At 37.1% G+C, this 20,890-nt stretch overlaps 1 protein-coding gene across 6 annotated transcripts in view; it reads left to right on the forward strand.

Annotated features, from left to right (window-relative positions):
* Positions 1-20,890, forward strand: part of PTPRM (protein tyrosine phosphatase receptor type M) — a 351,616-nt gene that overhangs the window by 40,552 nt on the left and 290,174 nt on the right. For all 6 annotated transcript variants that reach the window (XM_029959314.1, XM_029959310.1, XM_029959312.1 and 3 more), the window contains exons 3-4: positions 6,734-6,812; positions 10,371-10,486. In XM_029959314.1, coding sequence (XP_029815174.1) covers positions 6,734-6,812; positions 10,371-10,486 — 195 coding nt within the window. The remainder of the gene's footprint in view (positions 1-6,733; positions 6,813-10,370; positions 10,487-20,890) is intronic.

Below are 20,890 nucleotides of genomic sequence, written 5' to 3' on the forward strand. Positions count from 1 at the left end.
ATGAGACTACTGGGTTGATTCTGGTGAGTGGCTTTGTGTTCCCTGCTTCTAACCCTGCAAGCAAGCAATTTAGCACAGCACCGTTAGAAGCTACACACCATCCTCCTATCAGTTTTTGTATTTTGAATTATTTGCTTTGTACTTTACTGGGAGTCAGTCATCGCAGCAGTGAACTGAAACAAATCTTGATTAAATAAAACAACAAACTCTGCAGACTTAAAATCCAGAGATGGAATTGAAAGGATTAAAAATAACTTCCAGTGGAGTAACGTAACTGTCTATGCCACTGCACCATCTTTAGACATAAATTCCTATGAAGGTAGAATGAAAAAATGGGATAAGAGCCTGGCAGTAATTCCTGATCTTTTTTAGTAAGGACACAAAGGAGTTACATGGTTTCACTTCACACAGAGATGAGATTTACCCTTTACCATTCTCACACTTTACACTGTAAATTAGGAGTTCAGGGAATAAGAAGCAGTAGATCCAACCTACCTTTTCAAATCTGGACTTTTAAACTTTCGTTTGTTTCATAACCTGCTTTGTACATGCTTTGCTTGGAGTTTTGCTCATGCAATGTACTTAAGTCATCAGCCAGGACAGAGAATTAAGCTTCTTGTGCAGTAAAGGTCAGGCTCACATTCTCATATGTTTTGTATGTTGCATTCAACTGCACACATACAGTTCCTGAACTGCACTTGGAACTCCAGAGAAACTTTGAAATGCATATTGCATTTGGAATCAAAAACCTGTGTTAGGCGTCTTAAACATCTCTTCTTCATTGACTTGGGTGCTTTGGAAATAATTATTTTGGGAAAGATGCACCAGGGCAAACCACATATCTAAATTTAAAACCCCAGCAGTCTAAAAATGGCCAAGAATCAGCAGGCATGTGCTTTCTGTCATATACACAAGGCTCTGTTATTTTCTCCTGTCCCTTATTCCTAAACCAGGAAAGCTTCTTGGTCTTCAGAAGAGAAATGTTAAGACAACAACTGGTTTAAAAACAAAAAGAGAAGAATAAGATTTAGTAAACCTTAATGTCAGGAGCTCAATTTTCAGTCCTTCTTGCTTATAAGAGATTACTTTGTAGTCTCAGATTGGCAGCAGCCACTAAAATTTTGTTTGGTGTGCTTGGGTGCACATGTGAATGCCAAGTGTCAGTTGTGTAGGAGTGAGAGGTGGGGAGGGAAACGGCATGAAGCGAACTCCTAGCCAGGGAGGCCTGAACACATTTTAGGCAGCCCAAGTCAATAAGTTGTGATGGGCTTTTGTGGGGCCTGGGAAGGACCAGGTCAGGAGTCTCCTTTCACGTGGCTTTGATGAGGAAAGACCTGCTGTGATTGTGGTGATAAAGCAGTTATGAGTCAGAAAGGGAAGAAGAACTCAACCCACAGGGTGCAAGTCAGTGCCAATTTTCTGGAGAGGAACTGTTCCCAACACCTTGTAAAATACAGTCAAAGAAAGCAGAGCAGGCAAAGAGGAAGCGTGGTGATGCGGGCAGCGTGTGATACAGCACCGCCTGCTTGCTGGGGATGCAGCGGGGCGGGATTGCAGCCTGACGTTAAGCAGCTTTCTTAATACTCCTTTCTCTTTCTTGTTTTTGCAAAGTTCTATTTTTAAGTCGTGTGAAGTAGAGAGTGTTTATATTAGGTACAATCCACCTTTTGACTAAAAGCGTTGTAATTTTGCAACAACAAAGGCAGGAATTTACTGAGTGAGGTTGTGTGGCAACAAAACCTGTTTATTTCTATTGTTCTTTGGAGCAGACGGGTTATCTTGAGTCGCACATTTTCAGCAGTAAGCACTTATGTTGGTGAACAGACCTCCTTTCTTTGTTCATATGTAGCAAGGGGAAATGGCAGGAATGAAAAGCTAATTTTGCTCTTCACTGAAGCAGGGAGGATCAGGGACAGTGCAGTGCTAAGCTGCTTCCCTGGTTCCTGTTTGGCAGGCCTGCAGCAGGGAGAACGGTGTTATACAGCTTTGAGGGCAGTGTTCAGCGGAGTTTTTCCTGAGCAAATGAATTCAGTGTTTTAACCAGTTGTTTCCGGACTGATAAGGTGGTGGAATAATAGGCAAAAAATCCAAGGGCCACCCAGTCTGACGTTGCTGGAGTGTTGTCTCTATTTTGACTGGAGCCTTTTACATTGCCTGCGGGAGTTGTGTCATCCAGGAGAAAAGGCAAAGTTTGGAGGGACAAGTAAAAATGTTAACATTTAGCAGGCAAACTACTTTTCAAATGTGAAATGATGGAGAGAACTGGATGTGAAATAAGTTTCTATGTTTCATTTCTGGTGGAATTACTAGCAAAACTGATCCAGATTTTTGAAGAGTCTTGATATCCCTAATATAAGATTTTCAGTGAATAAATGAGCTGTTGGAAGTGTTTCTAGGTCCCTTCCTGAGCACACTCTTACAGTGTGCAGCCCACTTGCTAGGACTTTCAGAAACATGTCATGCATATGATCAAATTATTTTTTTAGTGTAAAAAGAGAAAATGCTTAGATAAGGAGATATTTGAGTCCATAATCTTCATTTATCAATTTAAATAAAACAAAATACCAGATTTGTATATAACAGCTGATAGTATTTCAAAACCTGTGAACAGAAGAGGGATTATATTACTATACTTAGAATAGCTGGCATGTTCATAGGATCATAGAATGGTTAAAGTTGGAAGGGACCTTAAAGATCATCTCATTCCAACCCCCCTGCCACGGGCAGTGGCACCTTTCACTAAACCAGGTTGTTCGAAGCCCCATCCAGCCTGGCCTTGAACATTTCCAGGAATGGGGCACAACTTTGTGCCTCACCACCCTTACAGTAAAGAGTTTCTTCCTTAACATCTAATCTAAATCTACCCTCTTTCAGTTTAAAGCCAGCATACTTTGTCCTATCACTCCATGCCCTTGTCAAAAGTCCCTCTCCAGCTCTCTTTTAGATACTGGATGGCCGTAGTGAGATCTCCTTTATATATATATGGGTATAGTGTACCTGTAATGTGGTATCCCATAATGAGGCCAAGTTGGATGAGGCTCTGAGCAATCTGGTCTAGTGAAAGGTGTCCCTGCCTGTGGCAGGGAATTGGAACTAGATGATCTTTAAGGTCCCTTCCAACCCAAACCGTTCTATGATTCTGTGATCCCTGAAGTCTTCTCTTCTCCCGGCTGAACAACCCCAACTCTCTCAGCCTGTCTTCATAGATGTGCTCCAGCCCTCTGATCATATTCATGGCCCTCCTCTGGACTTGCTACGATAGGTTTCCCATCCCTTAATGTCGGGGGGTCCCACAGCTGGATGCAGTGCTCCAGATGGGGTCTTACCGAAGTGGAGTAGAAAGGGAGAATTGATCTATTGGCCATCCTCTTCTGATGCAGCACAAGATGCAACTGGCTTTCTGGGCTATAAGTGCATATGGCTGGGTCATACTGACTTTCTCATCCAGCAACACCCACAAGTCCTTCTCATCAGGGCTGCTCTCATTCTATTCTCTGCCTAGTCTGTATTTGTGTATATTTGTTCTTTTGTATATGAAGTAAAAGGTACATTAGCAATGTCCCTTGGACCATGATGCATCACTATTGGCTGTAGTGCCTCTTTCCATTTACTAAAAATGGCACATTTCATGTCAGAAGAGACTAAAAGTTACCATTATTACAGTTGATATTAGCTTGGCTATTGCTTTTAATGGAGGCATGGTTAAACTGACAGTATTTCAATTTCTAATACTTCTCTTTGGAACATACTCATGATGTCAATAATTGTAATTCAGTTGTATGTCCATCTGGCAGTTTCTTGATACATTGTCTGATTTATTTGTGGCAATGACATTTTTGGTATGTTGTCTAGAGATACAGCAGGGTATTTTCGACCAATCTTTGAGTCTTTCTCTGCTGTTGTCATAAGGAGTTCTAATTCAGTTGTTTCAAGGTTGTAGTTTCTGCCTGTGAACTGAAGGAATGGCTTTGTGTTTAGAATTTACAAGCTGCTTTTTGTCTGTGAGTGTATTGCAATACTGAAATACTTCAGACCTGTTGGAGAGCCTGTAGTTAAGCTCCCCTTTTATGAATTACAGAAATTATATTGAAATCTACTCAGATATTGCATATGTTTTCTTTCCTAAAGCTCAGGTTATTGGTCTTGCTGGAAGTTCTTTAGAAAAGACATTATTATGCAACATTTTAAAAAATAGTAAAGTCCTTGTTATCTGGCAGTAATATTTTTTGCAGAAAACTGAAGACTGGTTTGGCTGGCTGCTCCACAGGTGTGCATGTGCCGGTTCCTCATGGGTGTTTTTTTAGAACTTTGTCTATAAGTGGAGAACCTGAAAAGACCTACTTTGCTCTGCAGTAATAGCATCATGGATCTGGTAGGCCTTTCAGATGGCTTTGCACAGATCTTCCTATACTGAGCATTCCATAAGAAAGAGAGGTTTTATTTTTTAAAAAAAGTTATATTTCAATAAAAAACAGAAATTTAATTGTTGGGGTATTTTTCTTCCTAACAGAGAAAACTCAAAGCCACTAGAGAATACAGAAAACAAATCAGTAACTGTCCCCAGCCCTCTGTTTTTACAGGCAGGTCTTTGCTTTCACGACTGGATTTGGTTATCTCAGGGACTTTCTTTATGGCAGTGTATTTCCCTGGGAAACTTTCCACCATTTCTGAGACCCGTCTGTCTGCTCTCTGTTCTTCACTACTGTGTTGTGAGATCTCTGTACTAAGTGCAGGTTCCCAGAGCTGTGCCATGGTTCTCATACCCTATGGTATTTCGGATGTTCTCCATTTTGAATAGGCTTGGTAGCTCTTCTGGTAACAGAGCAATCTCTACCTTCTTCCAAGGGCACCAGCATAATTACTTTTTTTCAGAGATCGTAACACAAATGGAGAACGTGCAACTTGGTCCCATTTACTAATAGAGAGAAATGCTTGTTCATTGTTCAAAGTTCAGTGAGTGAAAACAGGAACTGCATTCTGGGTCTCGGACTGCCATCAAAACTTGGGGTTACTTTGTGTACATCACCTCTCTCTGTATTTTCATTTCAAAGAAGTTAGGAGAGCAGTTAAGAGAGAAAGGTTACTGAATTCAAGTTATTCTTTATGCATCTCTGCTTTTTTTTCTTCTTAGGAACTTCTGTTTCCCAAGATAGTTCTTAAGACCAGTTTCACCAGGAGATGTTTTTGCTTTGTAGGAAAGAAATCTTTTGAAATTTTGAATAGTCTTGGTTTGGATCCTCTACCGAATGCTGGAAGCCAAATCCATACCCCATTCAACATGTTACTGTGGATCAGTAATACCAACTTTAAACACCAGTAAAGTGCCATCCGGCGTTTAGAGGGTCACAGGCTGAGGGTTGTGACTGAGCAATCCCTTTCTGGCAGAACTTGCTTCTGAAAAATTTGTTTGGTGACATTTGGACTTTGCTCATTGCCGCCTTTTGTTTTCCTTGTTACCGCGTGATTCACCTCTGGGCAACATTGGCGCCATAGGTTGAAATACTTATGTGGACAGGAGGCAGAACTAGAATGAAAAGTATTTTTGATATGTGGAGTTAAAGCCATATTTACAGCAATTTCACTCCAGGGAGACTGGGACAGAGAAATGTACACAGTTTAGGAAGTTGATATCTGGGAGAGAACAACAGGATCGGTGTCCACAGGTAAAGCAATGAGAAAGAAGTGAGAAGGAAGAGGCAAGAGGGCGCGAAGATTTTTCTCACCTCAAGGTTTTTTTAAAAATCCGAATCAGTTCTCTGACTGTTTATTCAACATCAGGAAATTGTGATAAATTATGGAGCTGTATATTATCCTTGTAATATGTTTGCATTCTGTATCATTCTCTTTCTGCTGAAAGAACATAGTGTCTACATCTGCTCCAAGGTCAAATACAGCATGTGTGTGAAAAATAGTTTCTAAACTTTGTCCTCCTCAGTGTGCTTCCTGCGATTAGGTGCAAGAAGCAATTGGAGTTAACTTCCCAAGAAATAGGGGAGTATTAAAAAAAAAAAAAGAAGAAATCACAATCTGGATTTTAGCATGAACTTCTTGAGCAATGGTTTAGAAATGTACCTGCTCACATTACTGACATATTTTCTTCTATTCCATATAAACATTCTTGGTATGTTCAAAGATAAGGCTGCCAAAGTTTGGAGAGGTTTACTTTAGAGTGTGCTTAATTCAAATGACAAGAACGGTCCATTTATTTTGTGACCTATTTATAGCCGTTAAACAAACCGTGGCAAATGGATCTGCTTTACTTAATTCTCTACATTTGGTGGAAGATTAACAGCATGGAAAATACATTCCTGAAAATAGGTATGTTTGTGTCTGATACTCTGCAAATCTCTGTATACTACAGAACCATAATTTCTAACATAAAAGCAGTTTATTCTGCAAGACAGAGAACTGAAAATAAAAATACCAGTCTTAATACTTAAAGTGATTATTAGATAACTACTTTGGCAGACTAGATATTGGGGAGATTTTGTTATATCCACTGTGAGCTATATATGATCCCAGTTGTAAATCTCTAAAAGTGAGGTAAACATGAAAAAATGTTCTGGTTAATTTTAATGATATGAACAACACATTTTGAGGGTTTTATGATTGTATTTTGTTTTCAGGGTGTTCTCAACACGTTAAAAGTGTTGATGTATTTTTATATAATGGAATAGTTTTATATTCCTTGTGTTACAAAGCAACTAACTGAAATTCTCTTTTTACCTCTCAGGTTGTTTTTGAAGTGATTACTTCAGGTCACCCAGGATATGTGGCTATTGATGAAGTGAAAGTTTTAGGACATCCATGTAGTAAGTACCTATCTTCTGTTGTAAAGCCAGACCCCTAAAATGAACATGCCACTATGTTTCAATAAATGTGGAGCAAAAGATAAGGAAAATGTGAGAAAGCAATGTCGCTGCTGTAAATATAGGCTGAGTATGTACAAAGTGTTGCATACACTAACATAGCATCATTACACCCTGTTGGCTTTAAAGACATCTGTCTGTATGCACCTTGTACAGCACCTTGCATGAATCCCAGACCCCAACTGGACCATATAGCAACTCCTTTAGAACAAAATCACCAAGTCATCATGATTCTGTGATTCGAAGATTTGTGAACGAGTTTTCTGTCTGCATCAAAAATTCAGTACAGGCACAAGCTGAGACACTAGTGAGAACAGATGAGCAACACAAGAGCTGAATATATGTACAATTGTTGTTTCCAGGGCTTGGAAGGAAGAAAACTTAGTTGGTTGAGGGCTGAGACTGCTTAGGGTACTTCCGAGGTTCATGGCTCAATTTCTGCACTGTTTTACTTCCTAAAGTACATTTTCTTTTTCCATTATTAAGGATATATAATACTTAACTATTCTAAATTCTCTTAAAAATGATGTCAAAACCAAACCTTGTAAATCAAACTTTAATATAATAATCCAGATGTAATTGAACAGACTACTTAAATAACTTATTAATTCATATATATTGGTTAAATAAGGTTGATATGGTTTGAAGCTGGCTCCCTGCCAAGTCTCCAAACCTTACCACAAAAGGTCCCCCCCCCAAACCTCAGGGAGAAGAGGGAGAAAAACAACCAAGAAAACCTGAAACAAGAGAGACAGCTAAAGCAATATATATATCAATATATTTACACCTATGTTACAGGTATATACAATTGAAATATATGTACAATTTCACAAGGGAACGGGAAGGGGGAAGGGAAAAGGAACAAAACCAAAATAAAATATATATATATATGTCCCGATTAGTGGCCCAGTATCTAACAACTAAAAGAGTTAGCAAAGAAATATCTCACTACTCTCCTTGGGACAACTGAGAGTCGCTCTGGAACAATTGTCGGCAACCTCTGTCTCCCAAGGTCGGCAAAGCCTAACCAGGCCTCGCTCCCCAACACGGCAGACTCAACAACAGGGAACCTGCACCTCCAAGCCGCCAGAAGGAAAAAGCGAAGGCCTCTCCTCCTTTCTTCTTATAGTCTGGCTTACGTAAAAATCGCAGGGAATACTGGGTAAATCTGGACCCTTCCTTGGTTACAAACTGGTCACCAAGGAAGACCTAGACCAAACTACCACAAAGGTGTATTAAGATCATACATGGAATAGTAGGTTGTAGTCTTATTGACCAAATGACTGAGTGGAAGAAGACATCAACTTCTCTGTAATTGTTCTTATATAATTTTGATCTTGTATGCATTTATTGTGGCTATAAGTAAGAGCTGTGATTCCAAATAAAAAGTAGTGTATAACACTCATAAAAATGGGTTTAGTGTTAGTGGCAAGAAGACACACACATTTCTTCAGGTACAAGAGACAGTTATGCAGAATCAGCAGCTGTTATTTCTGAATCACTTAGTTCTAATAAACACAGCAGGCTCTCATGTTGTTAGACAATATATGTGCTTCTGCATTTTGAATTTGTATTTTTGGTTCAGGTAGGGTAAGTCTAAAGCAGCATTTTAGCAGCTTACTATTTTTTGTATACAGATTTTGAGAGGTTTGGTCTGTGCATTTGTACCAATCCATTCTCAAAAACTGCAAGTAGCTCTTGTTATTGTGGAGATTGAGTTATAGCCCCTAGTATGTAGAGTTCTAACGTGGTAGTGTTGAAATGCAAAAGCTTTAATGAAAAGTTCTTTGATGAAGTAATTAAAACGTTAGAAATTAAGACATCAAACCAGTTAAATTGTCTACAAGAAAATTGAAAAAGTGTGAAAATTGGAATAGAACTACTCTGTGTCTAAAACTCGGCAAAGTTCACAATGCTGTTTCTGTATATTGCCAGAAAAAATACTTTTGGAATTATTAACTCTTTAAACAAAGAATTTAAATGCAAAAAATGTTGGATAGGCAATTCCTTGTGTAGTACAAAGACAAGGCAGAATTCAAGTTGTGAGCACTTAAAAATGAAAGGGATGGGTTGTGGTGGGTGGGTAGGTTTTTTCTTGTGTTGTTTATTTGTTTTTAAAACCTAATGCCCTTCTCCACTTAGGCCATACCTGGTAATTCAATAAAGTTAGTTTTCCAGAGTTTAAGAAGACCCAGAAAAAAGTAAAATCGAGTGGGGTAAAAGCAGAAGTTAAAAAAAAAAAGTGCCTGAGACAGGGGGAATATACTGAAGAATTTTACTGCAGAGTATGACATTAATAGTTTGATAGAGAAGAGGATGACTCTGGCCTAAAGAGTCTGTCTGTCCTAACTGGGAAGTGTTTAAGAAAAAAAACCCCAGTATTTGTAATCAATTTGCCATAAGGATCATTATCATGAAAATATTTCATACTTAGATATTAATTTGGGCTATTTTATTCCATTTCCTCCTTCTTATGCTGCCTTGCACTGGATATTTATCAACTTTTTCTTGGATTATGGCAGCTGGTTATTTATAAATTCCTTAAAAATGCAATTTGTCCCAGTAATAAGGTCTTTTAAAAAATATCAACACTTTAAATGGTTGTGATGCTCTGCTAGAAAAAAAGATGTTTAGTTTGCTAGTCTAATACTAGTACTAAGATTTTCAGGTCAAAAGGCAATGTTCAGAGCCTGGCTTATCTGTTAGTATAGACAGTGCAAGCAGTCTGCCTGTCTGCAGTAGGATTTGAATGTTTGGGGAATACTGTGTTTTAAAGGATAAGTTTCTGTATCAAGTATCTATGTTTTTCTGTGTCATGTAGTTGACTCCTTATAGTAAAACAAAAATACACACACTCTCTTTCCTCCTTCAGTGGACATAGTTGTTGTTTGAAGATCAGTTTCATTTTTTAGGTTATTTATAGGTATATTTCCTTAACTTTTACTGGGATTGTTTTCTCTTTCTAAATGAAAGATAAGCATTTGTATGGAGAATGTATTGTGCTTTGTTTTTTTTCTACAGTGTTGTTGAAAAGAATTGCATTTAAAGAATACAGGTGTAGTTGGTGTTCTGTTAGTATTTTAGCTGTTTGTTGTGCTACATTTCTGCATTTTCTAATCTCTTCTGTAGACGCTGTGCTTGGTTGAAAAGAAAAACCTGTTCCCTTGATAACATCACTTAACCTCTTACGGTCTTTTCTAGTTGGTAGTGTAAGCATATAACAGGTTTTCCTTGAAAACATTGTTAGTTTCCATTATGATTTTTATTAATAGTATGTTATTAGAAAAGGGATGCTGAGCTAAGATAATTTACACAGCAGGAACAATTAAACAGCACCCTTCTATTCTGCTCTTTCACGGGTACAGAAGTAAACCAACCTAGAATCTAATGTGTAGTAAGTGAGCTGAATCTTTTAAAGCACAACTTTCATTTGCTTGGTGTATTTTTCATAGCCAGTACTTTTGTCTTGCATAACTTCAATACTTTTATCTTTTCCAACAGCAAAAACTCCCCATTTCTTGCGTCTTCAGAGTGTGGAAGTCAATGCAGGACAGTTTGCTACTTTTCAATGCACTGCCAATGGTGGAACAGACTCAGGTGACAGACTCTGGTTACAGGTAATTTCTTTCTTTCCTGATGCACTTAGATCTAGAGAGAGGAGAGACTCTTGAGAGGAACGTAAAACATGAAAAATTATAGGACTGTCCTTTTCATCAATATTAGATTTTATAGTGCCTTTGAACTGCTGCATAGTAGGTATTCTGTTGTAGAAAATTATTCTGGAAGATTTTTCGCTCTTGTTTCAGTGGAATGCCTTATTAAAAATAAAGGTACTGTTTTTCTTACATGTGGCAATCATGAGTAAAGGCGAAATCCCCAAGGAAGAGCACATGACTTTCTTACAAGGTCTGTGCTGGCCAACTACTGTATTACACATAATGATTTTTTTTAATTTACCTCTATCTCTGCTTAGTATTTTCAGCTAAAATTGCATTGTTACTCTTTAAGTCTAGAGAAGACCAGTATGACAGTCAAATCTGACCTTCTCTATTATAGAGCCAAAGAATCTTACTTATATTCATTGAGTCCATTATTTATTACTTAATCAGTAAAGTAGCTTCTAGATAGGTGTCAGATCCTGGTTTAAAGTGTTGCTCCAACTCATTTTCTTTCAGTAAAGACATTCTCCCTTACCCAGACGTGTAGTCTTCTATCAAAAATATGCCTTTTTTGCTTGATCTCTTTTAGTAATGGGCATGCAGGTTTGACTGCTGTCTTGCTGCCATCATTACAGAGTTGTTCCCTACAGCAAACAATTAGTCAGTATTTGAACTTAGCATTAGGTATATACCTACCTCCAGATCCCAGTGATTTCCATACGTGGAAAACAACATGCTAGAACTAAGACATTGTCTATGAGAAGGAAATGAGGGCAATTAAAATAAATAAAACAGTGCCTAAGGAGATCAGTCAGATGAAGCTGCAGTTAGTGGAGAAGGAGGAATAAGAGAATTTGAAGCAATGGTAACAGGTGGGACTTAGAAATGAAATTCTCTATTTTTGATGTTTAAACAATTTTAGGCTTTTACTATAGTTTTCCTTTAACATTGCATTTGTATTTCATAAATTATTCATATAAGTGTGACAGGTTAAACAGCTGAGTACTTATATGTAATCTAGCACGCACAAAAAATAAGTAAAACCACTTGAAAAGCAAAGACATATTTATCTGTATATGAATGATGAACTGTTATGTCTATTCAGAAAGAGCCTGATCAAACACAGTAGAAGGCAATGAAAATCTGCTTTGGCCTTATTTGGGTTTTATTTTCAACCTCTGTGCTGATATAAGGCTGATATTTCTCTAGCACCTTTAAAGACAATATTACACTTTTGAATTGGTAGAATTAGATTCCTGTGTTTCCTAAGCCACCAAGATTTTTTTAAAGAATGATTTTTCCACTCGTGAAAAGGGTTTAGCATGTATGAGAAAATAATGGCTTTCTATTTCATCAATGATATCCTTTGTAGAACCTTTGAACTTTTGCATAATTCTCTATTGTGAAATTGAAGGTAGAATTCAACATAGGGATGTCCTTGTTCCATTCAATTTTTCCATATGTTTCGGGACAGTATAATTTCAGCTTTAATTTTTTTTCGTGGAGCTTAGGACATACATAAATTCTTTACAAGGCTGGAATGTAATGTCTTTATTGTAGAAATTAAATATCCTTCTAGGTTTTATGTAATGTAAAACAATTTTCTTAACAGCAGTAGCAATGCCCAAATATCTTTGCTGAGCTTAGTTAATTCAATTCCTTGTTTATGCATGATTAGGAGATTTCTTTTTTATATGGAGGATAAGAAAATAGTGACAGATTGACTTTTTGAGGAATTTTATCTTCCTGCAGGGACACTGTGTATTTATTCTCCCTATACAATTAGAGGTCCCTCTGGTAGTCAGTCCAAGGTTGTGCATATTCCAGGTGTGCCTTTGCATAAGAACATTTTAGAAGTTGACAGGATCTCCTGGATAGCTTGGATTTATTTTTGTACTTCTTTGCCAGTTTCCACAGATGTCTGCTGCAACTTACAGTAAGACTGAACAAACAGCTCTGTGTGTGGGATGCTGCAAATCAAGGCTATGAGATACAGTTCCTGAAAGGATTAGCTTTATTTTAGCGTACTAGGTCATTATGACCTATATTTTATGTATATGGCTCCTTTCCAACTCAGCATATTCAGTGATACTGTGGTTATCAGGTAACAGATCCTCAGACCTTGCAATTCTCCATCAGTCAGTTGACTGACTGTCTGGTTTCATGTTGTGATATTGAGGAATTTTTTATATGCCTGTGTATGACATCTCATGATGCTGCCAGAGGGCCATGAGTACAATGCAGCTGTCTGTAATAGCTGTCAAAGAACATGGCATCTTCTACATCACGTGACTGGTCAAATGGACATTAAAGATACTTTCGCTCCTGGTAGCGCTAGAACCAGTATGAAACTACAGAACATCCCAGTGAAAGAAATTCTTATATGCACTAGAGCCAGAATAAAATGAACACCATTCTCTGGAAACGTTTCCAGTAGCACTCAGGTCATAGGGATTCAGATTTTAGTGGTACTATGAACAAATCATGCAATCTCTCTGGTATGTCTAGTTTGTTCACCAGTAATACTAAGCCTTTTCTACTATTTTTTTGGTGGTTTGTTTAATTACATTTATAAAACCTTAAGGGGAAATAATAGTAAATAAATAAATACAGTTGAGTGATTTTATCAGGGGCTTCTCAGGATTTCTTCCATGTGAGTCATATCAGGATGCTTAATCTGTCTGGATGTGGCAATTCCAGAATTGCTCCCAAATAACTTTTATAATTTATAATTTGCTCCCAAATGACTTCCGGTACCTGTCTTTTTTTTTTTTTCAGATTGACATTGTTAGTCTGAAGTACAGGCAAGGGTGAAAACACAAACTCACTGAATTCAATGATATTTCTGCTCTTTCCACTGGTGGCAGGATTTTGCTCCTTTACTTCTATCTCTTTTATATAGTACCTCTCCATTTCTATGCATCAGACTTCAAGTTTGGTAGGACACATTTTTCTGGTGAACAAATGTTTTACTTTTTACAGTCTGTTAGACTGTGAGTGACATATGTTCCTTAAAACAAATGAATAGTTTTAAGTTGATTGGTTATTTTAGTATCCTTGTCTTTGGCGAGTAGTTTTGAAAATAGATGTTCTTGGTTTAATAATGCCAAGGGCTTGAAGCAGTCTTAAGTGAAATCCGTAGATCATATTTTTTGCACTCCCCCCCCCGCCTTTTCAAACCTATCCCACTCTTATTCCCTAGGGAATATGAAATCTGTTAATTTCTGGAGTATTATGAAAGTTTTTGAAATTGCAAGGGTGATGAGGGAATCACAGTTAGTACAATAGCTGCCCAAATTAGACCACTGAGGCATGAAATTTGTTTCGTGATGCTGTGATCAGTATTTACTCTTTCGAGAAGGGGAAGAAAGCAAGCTGTTTGCCCATTGCATAGTGTAGTGTTTTGTAAGAAAAACATTGTTCTTCACTCCACTAGACAGACATGCACCCTGGTGCACGAGCTACGATTGCAAGCTTGTCAGATAATTTGAAAACAAGCTGTGGGTATTTTCAGTGATACCATTTCAGGTTAAAGTAAAATGAAAGAACACAACACAGTATCATACAACTTTGTTATTTTGGGGTTTTTTGGTATTTTGTTGATTTTGTTATTGTAATGAGGGTCCAGTTAATAAGGTCATTTGTTAGACTGTCTGTTTATGAATTCACATCCCTATTAGCTAACGTTCTAAACATAAAAATACCTTAAAAATAAATCTGAATGTCTATAATTAATAGATGCATCCTGTCTGCTTTGATTTTTTCATATTTGTGGGCAATAATGGTTATTACCAGTATGGGATGACTCTTCTATTGAATGATTGAGCAAAAATGTCATTCCTGTGCTCTTTCCTTTGCTCCCACGGTGGAAAGAAATGAACAGATGGAACACAGAAAAGTTAATGGTCAAATGAAAGCAGCTGAGACAATGTCTTCTGAAAAGCCTGTGTTAGTATTTAGTAAATTGTGGAAACACAAATCTGTGTTATAGGAGAGAGGGGGTAGAATTCTTTTTTGGAAGTAACATGTTTTTGGTGCAGCCTATGGGCTGCAAACAATTGGCTTGTTTTTCCTTAGCTGCTCAGACCTGGCTCCTTCTCTTCATTTTCCTATCTTCATCTGCTACTTCTCCTGATTTGCAGTGGGCTCATTCAGTTCCCTCAGTATGCTACTTGTTCTTACAACAGTCTAGAGTGTGACTTCAGGGAAATTGCTGTCACATGATACCCCGGTATCATGAAATTCCATTTTAATATCTTTCCCAACACAATCTTTTTACATTAGTTTCTAAAGATTTATTGTAGTGTCACTAAACGTGGCATTTTTTAGACGTGCCTTGACTCAGTGTGGGTAGCCTTTCTTGGGAGAGGTTCCCAAAACAATGGAAAGCTGCGGTTGATGAGAAAGAGAGGTCATCACTTCACTGAAGTTATTTATTTTTTCTAGCTTCATTCTAAAATATGGTTGAAATGTAAACAACTATTTTAAAATGTAATTCTCAAACATATAACTTTTATTGCAAAAATAGAGAGCTAGGAGTAAAAATTTGTTGGAGGGAAGCAAATAGCAATAGGATCTCAGGATATGTCTGACAGCTGTAGTAAGGGTCTCATCAGATTTACCAATAGCAAGAGACTAATGGTTGTTCTCTGATAGAAGGGGAGAGGGTGAAATCTGTCATACCTGTGGTTTATGCATGCAGAACACGTACTGCGTTATTTGCAGCCAAGAAACTAAGAACAGTATCACTCCTGCGGCCAATCTCTCCTCTACCCCATGTAAAGAGTTTATTACCTGTTAATCCAGGATTTGGCTTTTCTTCTTGTCTTTCCTGAAAGCTGTCTTTCACCTTATTCACTGTATCTTTTTTTGTATCTTCAGTAATCTTTTGCTGAAGGTATGAAGGGTATCAAAGATTTTATTCATCTGTATTACAAAACTACCTGTATGCATTATTTATTATTTTTTCAAAGGAAGAGATATAGTCCTGTGTCAGAGGGAGTTCTGGAAAGCAAATTGTTTTCCTCAGGAATACACACATACACAAATGAGAGGTATCAAACACATCCTTGTAAGAATGTAGAACCATCCTGACAGATGATGAAAATAAAATATATTGAGAAGATATACAAAATAGTTTGTGTGTGTGTGCGCGCGCGCGCGCGTTTGTTTACGTAAATTGCATAAAATATCCTAGAATGCGAACCAAAAGTCCTGGAGTTTCGTAAGAATTTTTTTGTTGTGCTGTAAACTCTCTGAGACTGTCGCATAATTACTATTTTTGTTGCCAAGTTTTGAAGTACTTGAGGAAAAAAATGTTTCAGCCATTTTTGAGTACTAAGATAATGAAACACTACCTGTTAGATTAAATCATATGCATATGTAACAACTTGGTAACACAAACAGGTGGAACTATTAAAGTAAACTGTACGATGGGATGGGATAGAAGACATTCTTTTGGATATTAAAATGTTTGGGGTTTGATCAGTAGGTGTATCTGTGTACTACAGGAATGCACAAGAACATTCTTCCTCCTGCTCTTAAATAGCACAGTCTTCTGAGTCTGGCCAAGCCACCTGGTGCTCAGCAAATTGTCTTGAGTCCATTGCCTTGAGAAGAGCTTTAATGACATCAGTCGACTAAAAATTTTGCCAAGATTACATGCATTACATGCACATACATTAATGTGCATCGTGATGTGTTTTTTTGTAGATAAACTGAGATGATATTGCTTTGGAAGGATAATTAATGGACACTAACTATTACTGCATAGGTGAAAGTTAAACTTTTTTTTTAAATTCTGGTGACCATTTAATAATATTTCCAGGTTTTGGTATGTTAATTTCTTTGTGTCCCCATCTCCACTTCAGTATATATTTAGTGGCTTTCTTGCAGTATATATTCTGTATTTTCTATTAATTGATGTTAATCTGTTCTAATTGTTTTTCAGTAATTGCATAGTAATCTTACTATATGGCATAAAAACTTCCATGAAGAACAGAATATAGGAGGCTTGTGATCTGTATCATATTCATGTTAGCCAATGTCTAAGGAGCTGTGATATTTGATGAAAAATTTTGCTTCATTATCTGTCTTAAATATGAATAATCTGATGCCTACTGGGAGAAATTAATTCATAGTGGACTGTTAAGGATAAATCCCAGTGAACATATGCAAGAAATAAAAAGTCATCTTAAAATCAATCTATCTTATCTGTGAAGTGTTTTGACTTCAGTGGTGTTTTAGAGCTGACCAGCAGAAACACCAGCCTGGTGTTTTTATTAGTAAACCACGGGCAACAGCATTTACAGAATGTGTTTGGAGTGCAGTGGGAATGTACGTTAAGAGTAACTTTCCTTCTTGGACATGGTCTTTTCCATTATAAGTTAGCTTCAGCGGCACTAAGTGGTACATCAGGTGCTGTGTACTCTTATCTCACTTATACTGTGACCAGTGAGATGCACAGCTGAAAAACTCAAATGCCTCGTGGTTCCATAGCTACTCTGGGTCTGTATTCTAGCCTTACATGACTTGTATGAGATGGTGCCACTGTAATAGTGGAAGCAAAAAGAAGCCTTATATTCTCCTGCTCAGAAACACTGCAAAAGCCTGGCCAGCAAAGTTGTTCTGTGGAGTAAGCCTCCCAGTCCACCCAGACTGCAATGCCTGGTACAAAAGTCAAATGACAGTAACCACAAAGAATTGTCAGTGAGTTTTGTTATTAATACTAAAATAATGTAGATGAGGGTAAACAGAAGAATAAATGTCACTCCTATCCTCATGTACCAGCTCCACCATTCCTAAATGGTGTGAAAGCAAGCGTTATCCAAAATAGTTTAAGTATGGTGAAAATACCTGACAGAAGCATCTGTGAAGTTTTATGACATTACTCAAAACCTGTAAACTCTTCCACGAGCACAACAGACCTCATTGGTAGTGATGCCAAAGAAGAAACTAAGAACAAATTGTGAGCAAATTTGATTATTTCATTTCAAAGATTATTTTTTTTCAAGAAAAGTAAGCAAGCCTTGATTCAGTAGGAAAAAAGTACTGTGGATGGAGAAGTGTTTATTTCTATAGTGGTACCAGTCATCCATCAAGTCGCCAGGAGTGATAATGGGTGGTGTTCTTCAAAGGCCTTCTTTCAGCACCTGTCTAGCAGAAGAGGAGTCTGCTCTGCCAAGAGGGTGCTTGTGACACTAAAATACGCATTTGGTTTTCAGCTACTATACCAACTGATCCTGCTTTTGATGATATTTAGAGACTGAAAACCTTTAATAGAGGGATTAACATTTTTGTCTTGAAAAAGCCTTTTTATCACAAAAATACTACTCTTAATCCTCTATTTCTTTGGTAATCTCCTATGACCAAAAGAGGTTTTGGGGAAAAAATAAATCCAAAAAATTAATGAACTTTAGAAATTTTTCTTTTAGAAGTAAACTGGAAACTCTATTAAATCCACTAGGACCTTGGTTATGGACAACAGTGAAAAACCTCAAGAGACCTGGAGACTACTTGGCAAAGTTTGTTTGCAAGTAACCTGAAAAATTAGTAGATTTTGATCTTCCACATTTACTGAGAATGCTCTGTTGCACGTTATACCTATAAAGAGTGTCAGAAGTATTACTGCTGTAGTTGTCTTTATTCACAAATTACAATCTCACTGTTGAAAGTTTACTACAGCTGGCTTAACCATAGGCCTGCCTCTCTTCTCACCATTCATTCTTCCCGTTCAGAAGCATCTTTTCAGGAGGCCGCAGCTGAGTCCTTAAGAGGGCATGGTTTCTCACCATCAAATATATGTGTTCTTTCATAGCTGCTTCTTCCTTACCTGCTTTGTAGGACTCAGTATCACTTTGACTGTTATTCTGATTGTTTTACATTTTGGAATAGACTTCAGGTTGTCCCCAGAACTTGCATATTGTAGTTTCTTCATCCCAATGCTGCTTTTCTTCCCAAGAAAACACTTTCCCAGTGATGGCAATATGGGACATGAGCACACTGTTTTTTAAGTCTCCTGTTATGTAGTTGCATAGAAAAGGCAAATACCTGAATTACTATACTTTGTGTTGTGTGTAGGAATGAAAATTATGCTAATGAACTGTACTTTCTCATTTTCTCCTCCTCACTCTGATCCTTCCCAGCCCCCCATAAGCCTGGCATCTGCAGAACACCAAGGCAGAGTATTTAAAATTCTGTGTATGTTCTCTTCAGTTTTTAGCAAGGTGTTCATCCTAATTCTTGGAATTTAAATATAAATAAAAGGATGATAAGAGGTACTAAGTGTTGCATACTTTAAAGAATTAAGATACAATATTAGATTAAGTGACTATAAGTAGGGCTACAAGTTCAAGAAAATGCTTAGCAGACGCGTGGATCACTGCCACAATTTCTATCCAAAGTATTAAACTCCCAGTTAAGAGAGATTTCCTGATGCTCTGTGTTTTCCAGATGTTTCTGAGGATTTAGTTTCCTACAGGTCGTTTTGTATTCTACTGTGTGCTATTAAAGATGAATCCAAAAAAGATTTGGAATTTTGCATACTTTGTGAGCACTGACAAATTGTTAGAGAATATTAACTCTGCTGAGCTTCTCTGAATTTAATGTAAAAATAAAAAATAGATTGAACAGGGGTTTGGTTTTTGGCTTTGTTTTGTTTTTTTCCTTTTATAAGTACAGAGTAACTGTTTTGGGTAAATTACACTGAGTTTGATGACTCCAGAAAATTCATTGTCTTTGTTTACTTTCTGTGTATTTGAATATGTCTTCAGATAGATGTCAGTGCTTAATATTTGATAATGTGACTACTCGGATGTGCGACTTCAGTAGTATTTTACAGTATTACCTGACAGCTCCAGCCACTATTTAGGTTTAGTCATAATAAACAGGGACTTCCGGAGAGCTGTGTGATTTGAAGAAAAGGTTCAGTTATCAAACATTAAAATACTGAAAGCTGAAATCTTTCTTGAAAGGTAAAATAATAACAGTTTGCTTGCATGCCCATTAGTTCCACATGCAGAGTGCAATTCTGGCTCATAGCAGAATAATTTCAAATAGGACAATAATAATCTTTTTCCAGCATGGCCTCATTATTTGAATGAAATATACTTGTTAACTTACACAGATGGAATAAATACAAGATAATCACAGGATCTGTGATGGCTCTAATCTAGATTGACAAACGGTTGTCTTGGTTATGAAAGCAATTCTAGAAATTCAGAGGTAGAGCCAACTGTCTTAGTTACTGGAATTATATGAACTCTGCAAAGCAATTTTCTTGAGGTATTAATTACTATTTGATTTAGATTTTATGCATATTTTAAACAAAATTACTTCTGGCCTTGCTGATGTTATTTGAGATCCCACTGGTATAACTCTAATCACAATTTTATAAATGTGCCTATTTGAAAGTGGGCTAATACCAACCCTTTCTTTTATTGAATGTATGAAAAGCTGCTTAATCTACCTGTATGGACAGAGGGTGACTGATGTTTCCTTTTAACTCTCTTCTTGCAAAACTGTTGATATATGCCTTGAGAGTGATTAATGCAGTGGTAGTGCTGGATATAACATCCTAGAAGTTCAATTCCTTTGAATTAGTGCTAAATTTTTGTTAAAAGTATTTCTGAAAGTTTAATATATAGATTGTTGTGATGAAATTGCTGTTCATTTAAAAGACTTAGAGTTAGTTTATTGCCTAAAAGAGCCTGTAAGTCTAATGTAAATAACCATCAACCTATTTCTTTTCATTCTAACTTGCCCAAGATGGAAAAATAATGTGCATTTTAAAGTACTTTAAGCTGTCTCTGTATGCATTTAATATGCTGGTACTAGGAATATGGATTTTGAAGCTGTGTATATCCTGAGGTTAATTAAGATTATTTTTTATATCCCTATATATTAAATAGCTCACTGTTTAATAGAAAAATTATTCTTACAACTGATTTACCAGTTAAATATTTTCATAAGTTGGCTTAAGTAGCATTTTCAAATATGCGTATTAGGTATTTTTTTAAAAACTTTCTCTGAGCATTTGAAAACTCACAAGTTGCTCAGCAGCCCAATGGAATCTGTTATTTTCATTTTTGGATCACTGCATTTTGTAATATTTATTTTGTGGTCATAATTCTGCTCTAAGAAGGTTAGATAGCTCTCCCCTGGGGACATGGCCTTTGCAGTCAAAGCAGGTCTAGAATTAAATTATTTCGGCAGTCTCCTCTTTCCAAAGCATGAAGTTCACACAGTTCTCCAAGTCCCAGAGGCAGGAAAAGCTAACAGCTTTAATCAGTAGTAAAGCCCCAGCCTTTCATGTGGCAAATCAGGGCTAAAGTAAAGAAAGTAAAAGAACCATATTTATTTTTG

The sequence above is a fragment of the Manacus vitellinus genome, unplaced genomic scaffold (assembly GCF_001715985.3).
Source record: "Manacus vitellinus isolate BGI_N305 unplaced genomic scaffold, ASM171598v3 scaffold_1_pilon, whole genome shotgun sequence".
Classification (NCBI taxonomy): domain Eukaryota; kingdom Metazoa; phylum Chordata; class Aves; order Passeriformes; family Pipridae; genus Manacus; species Manacus vitellinus.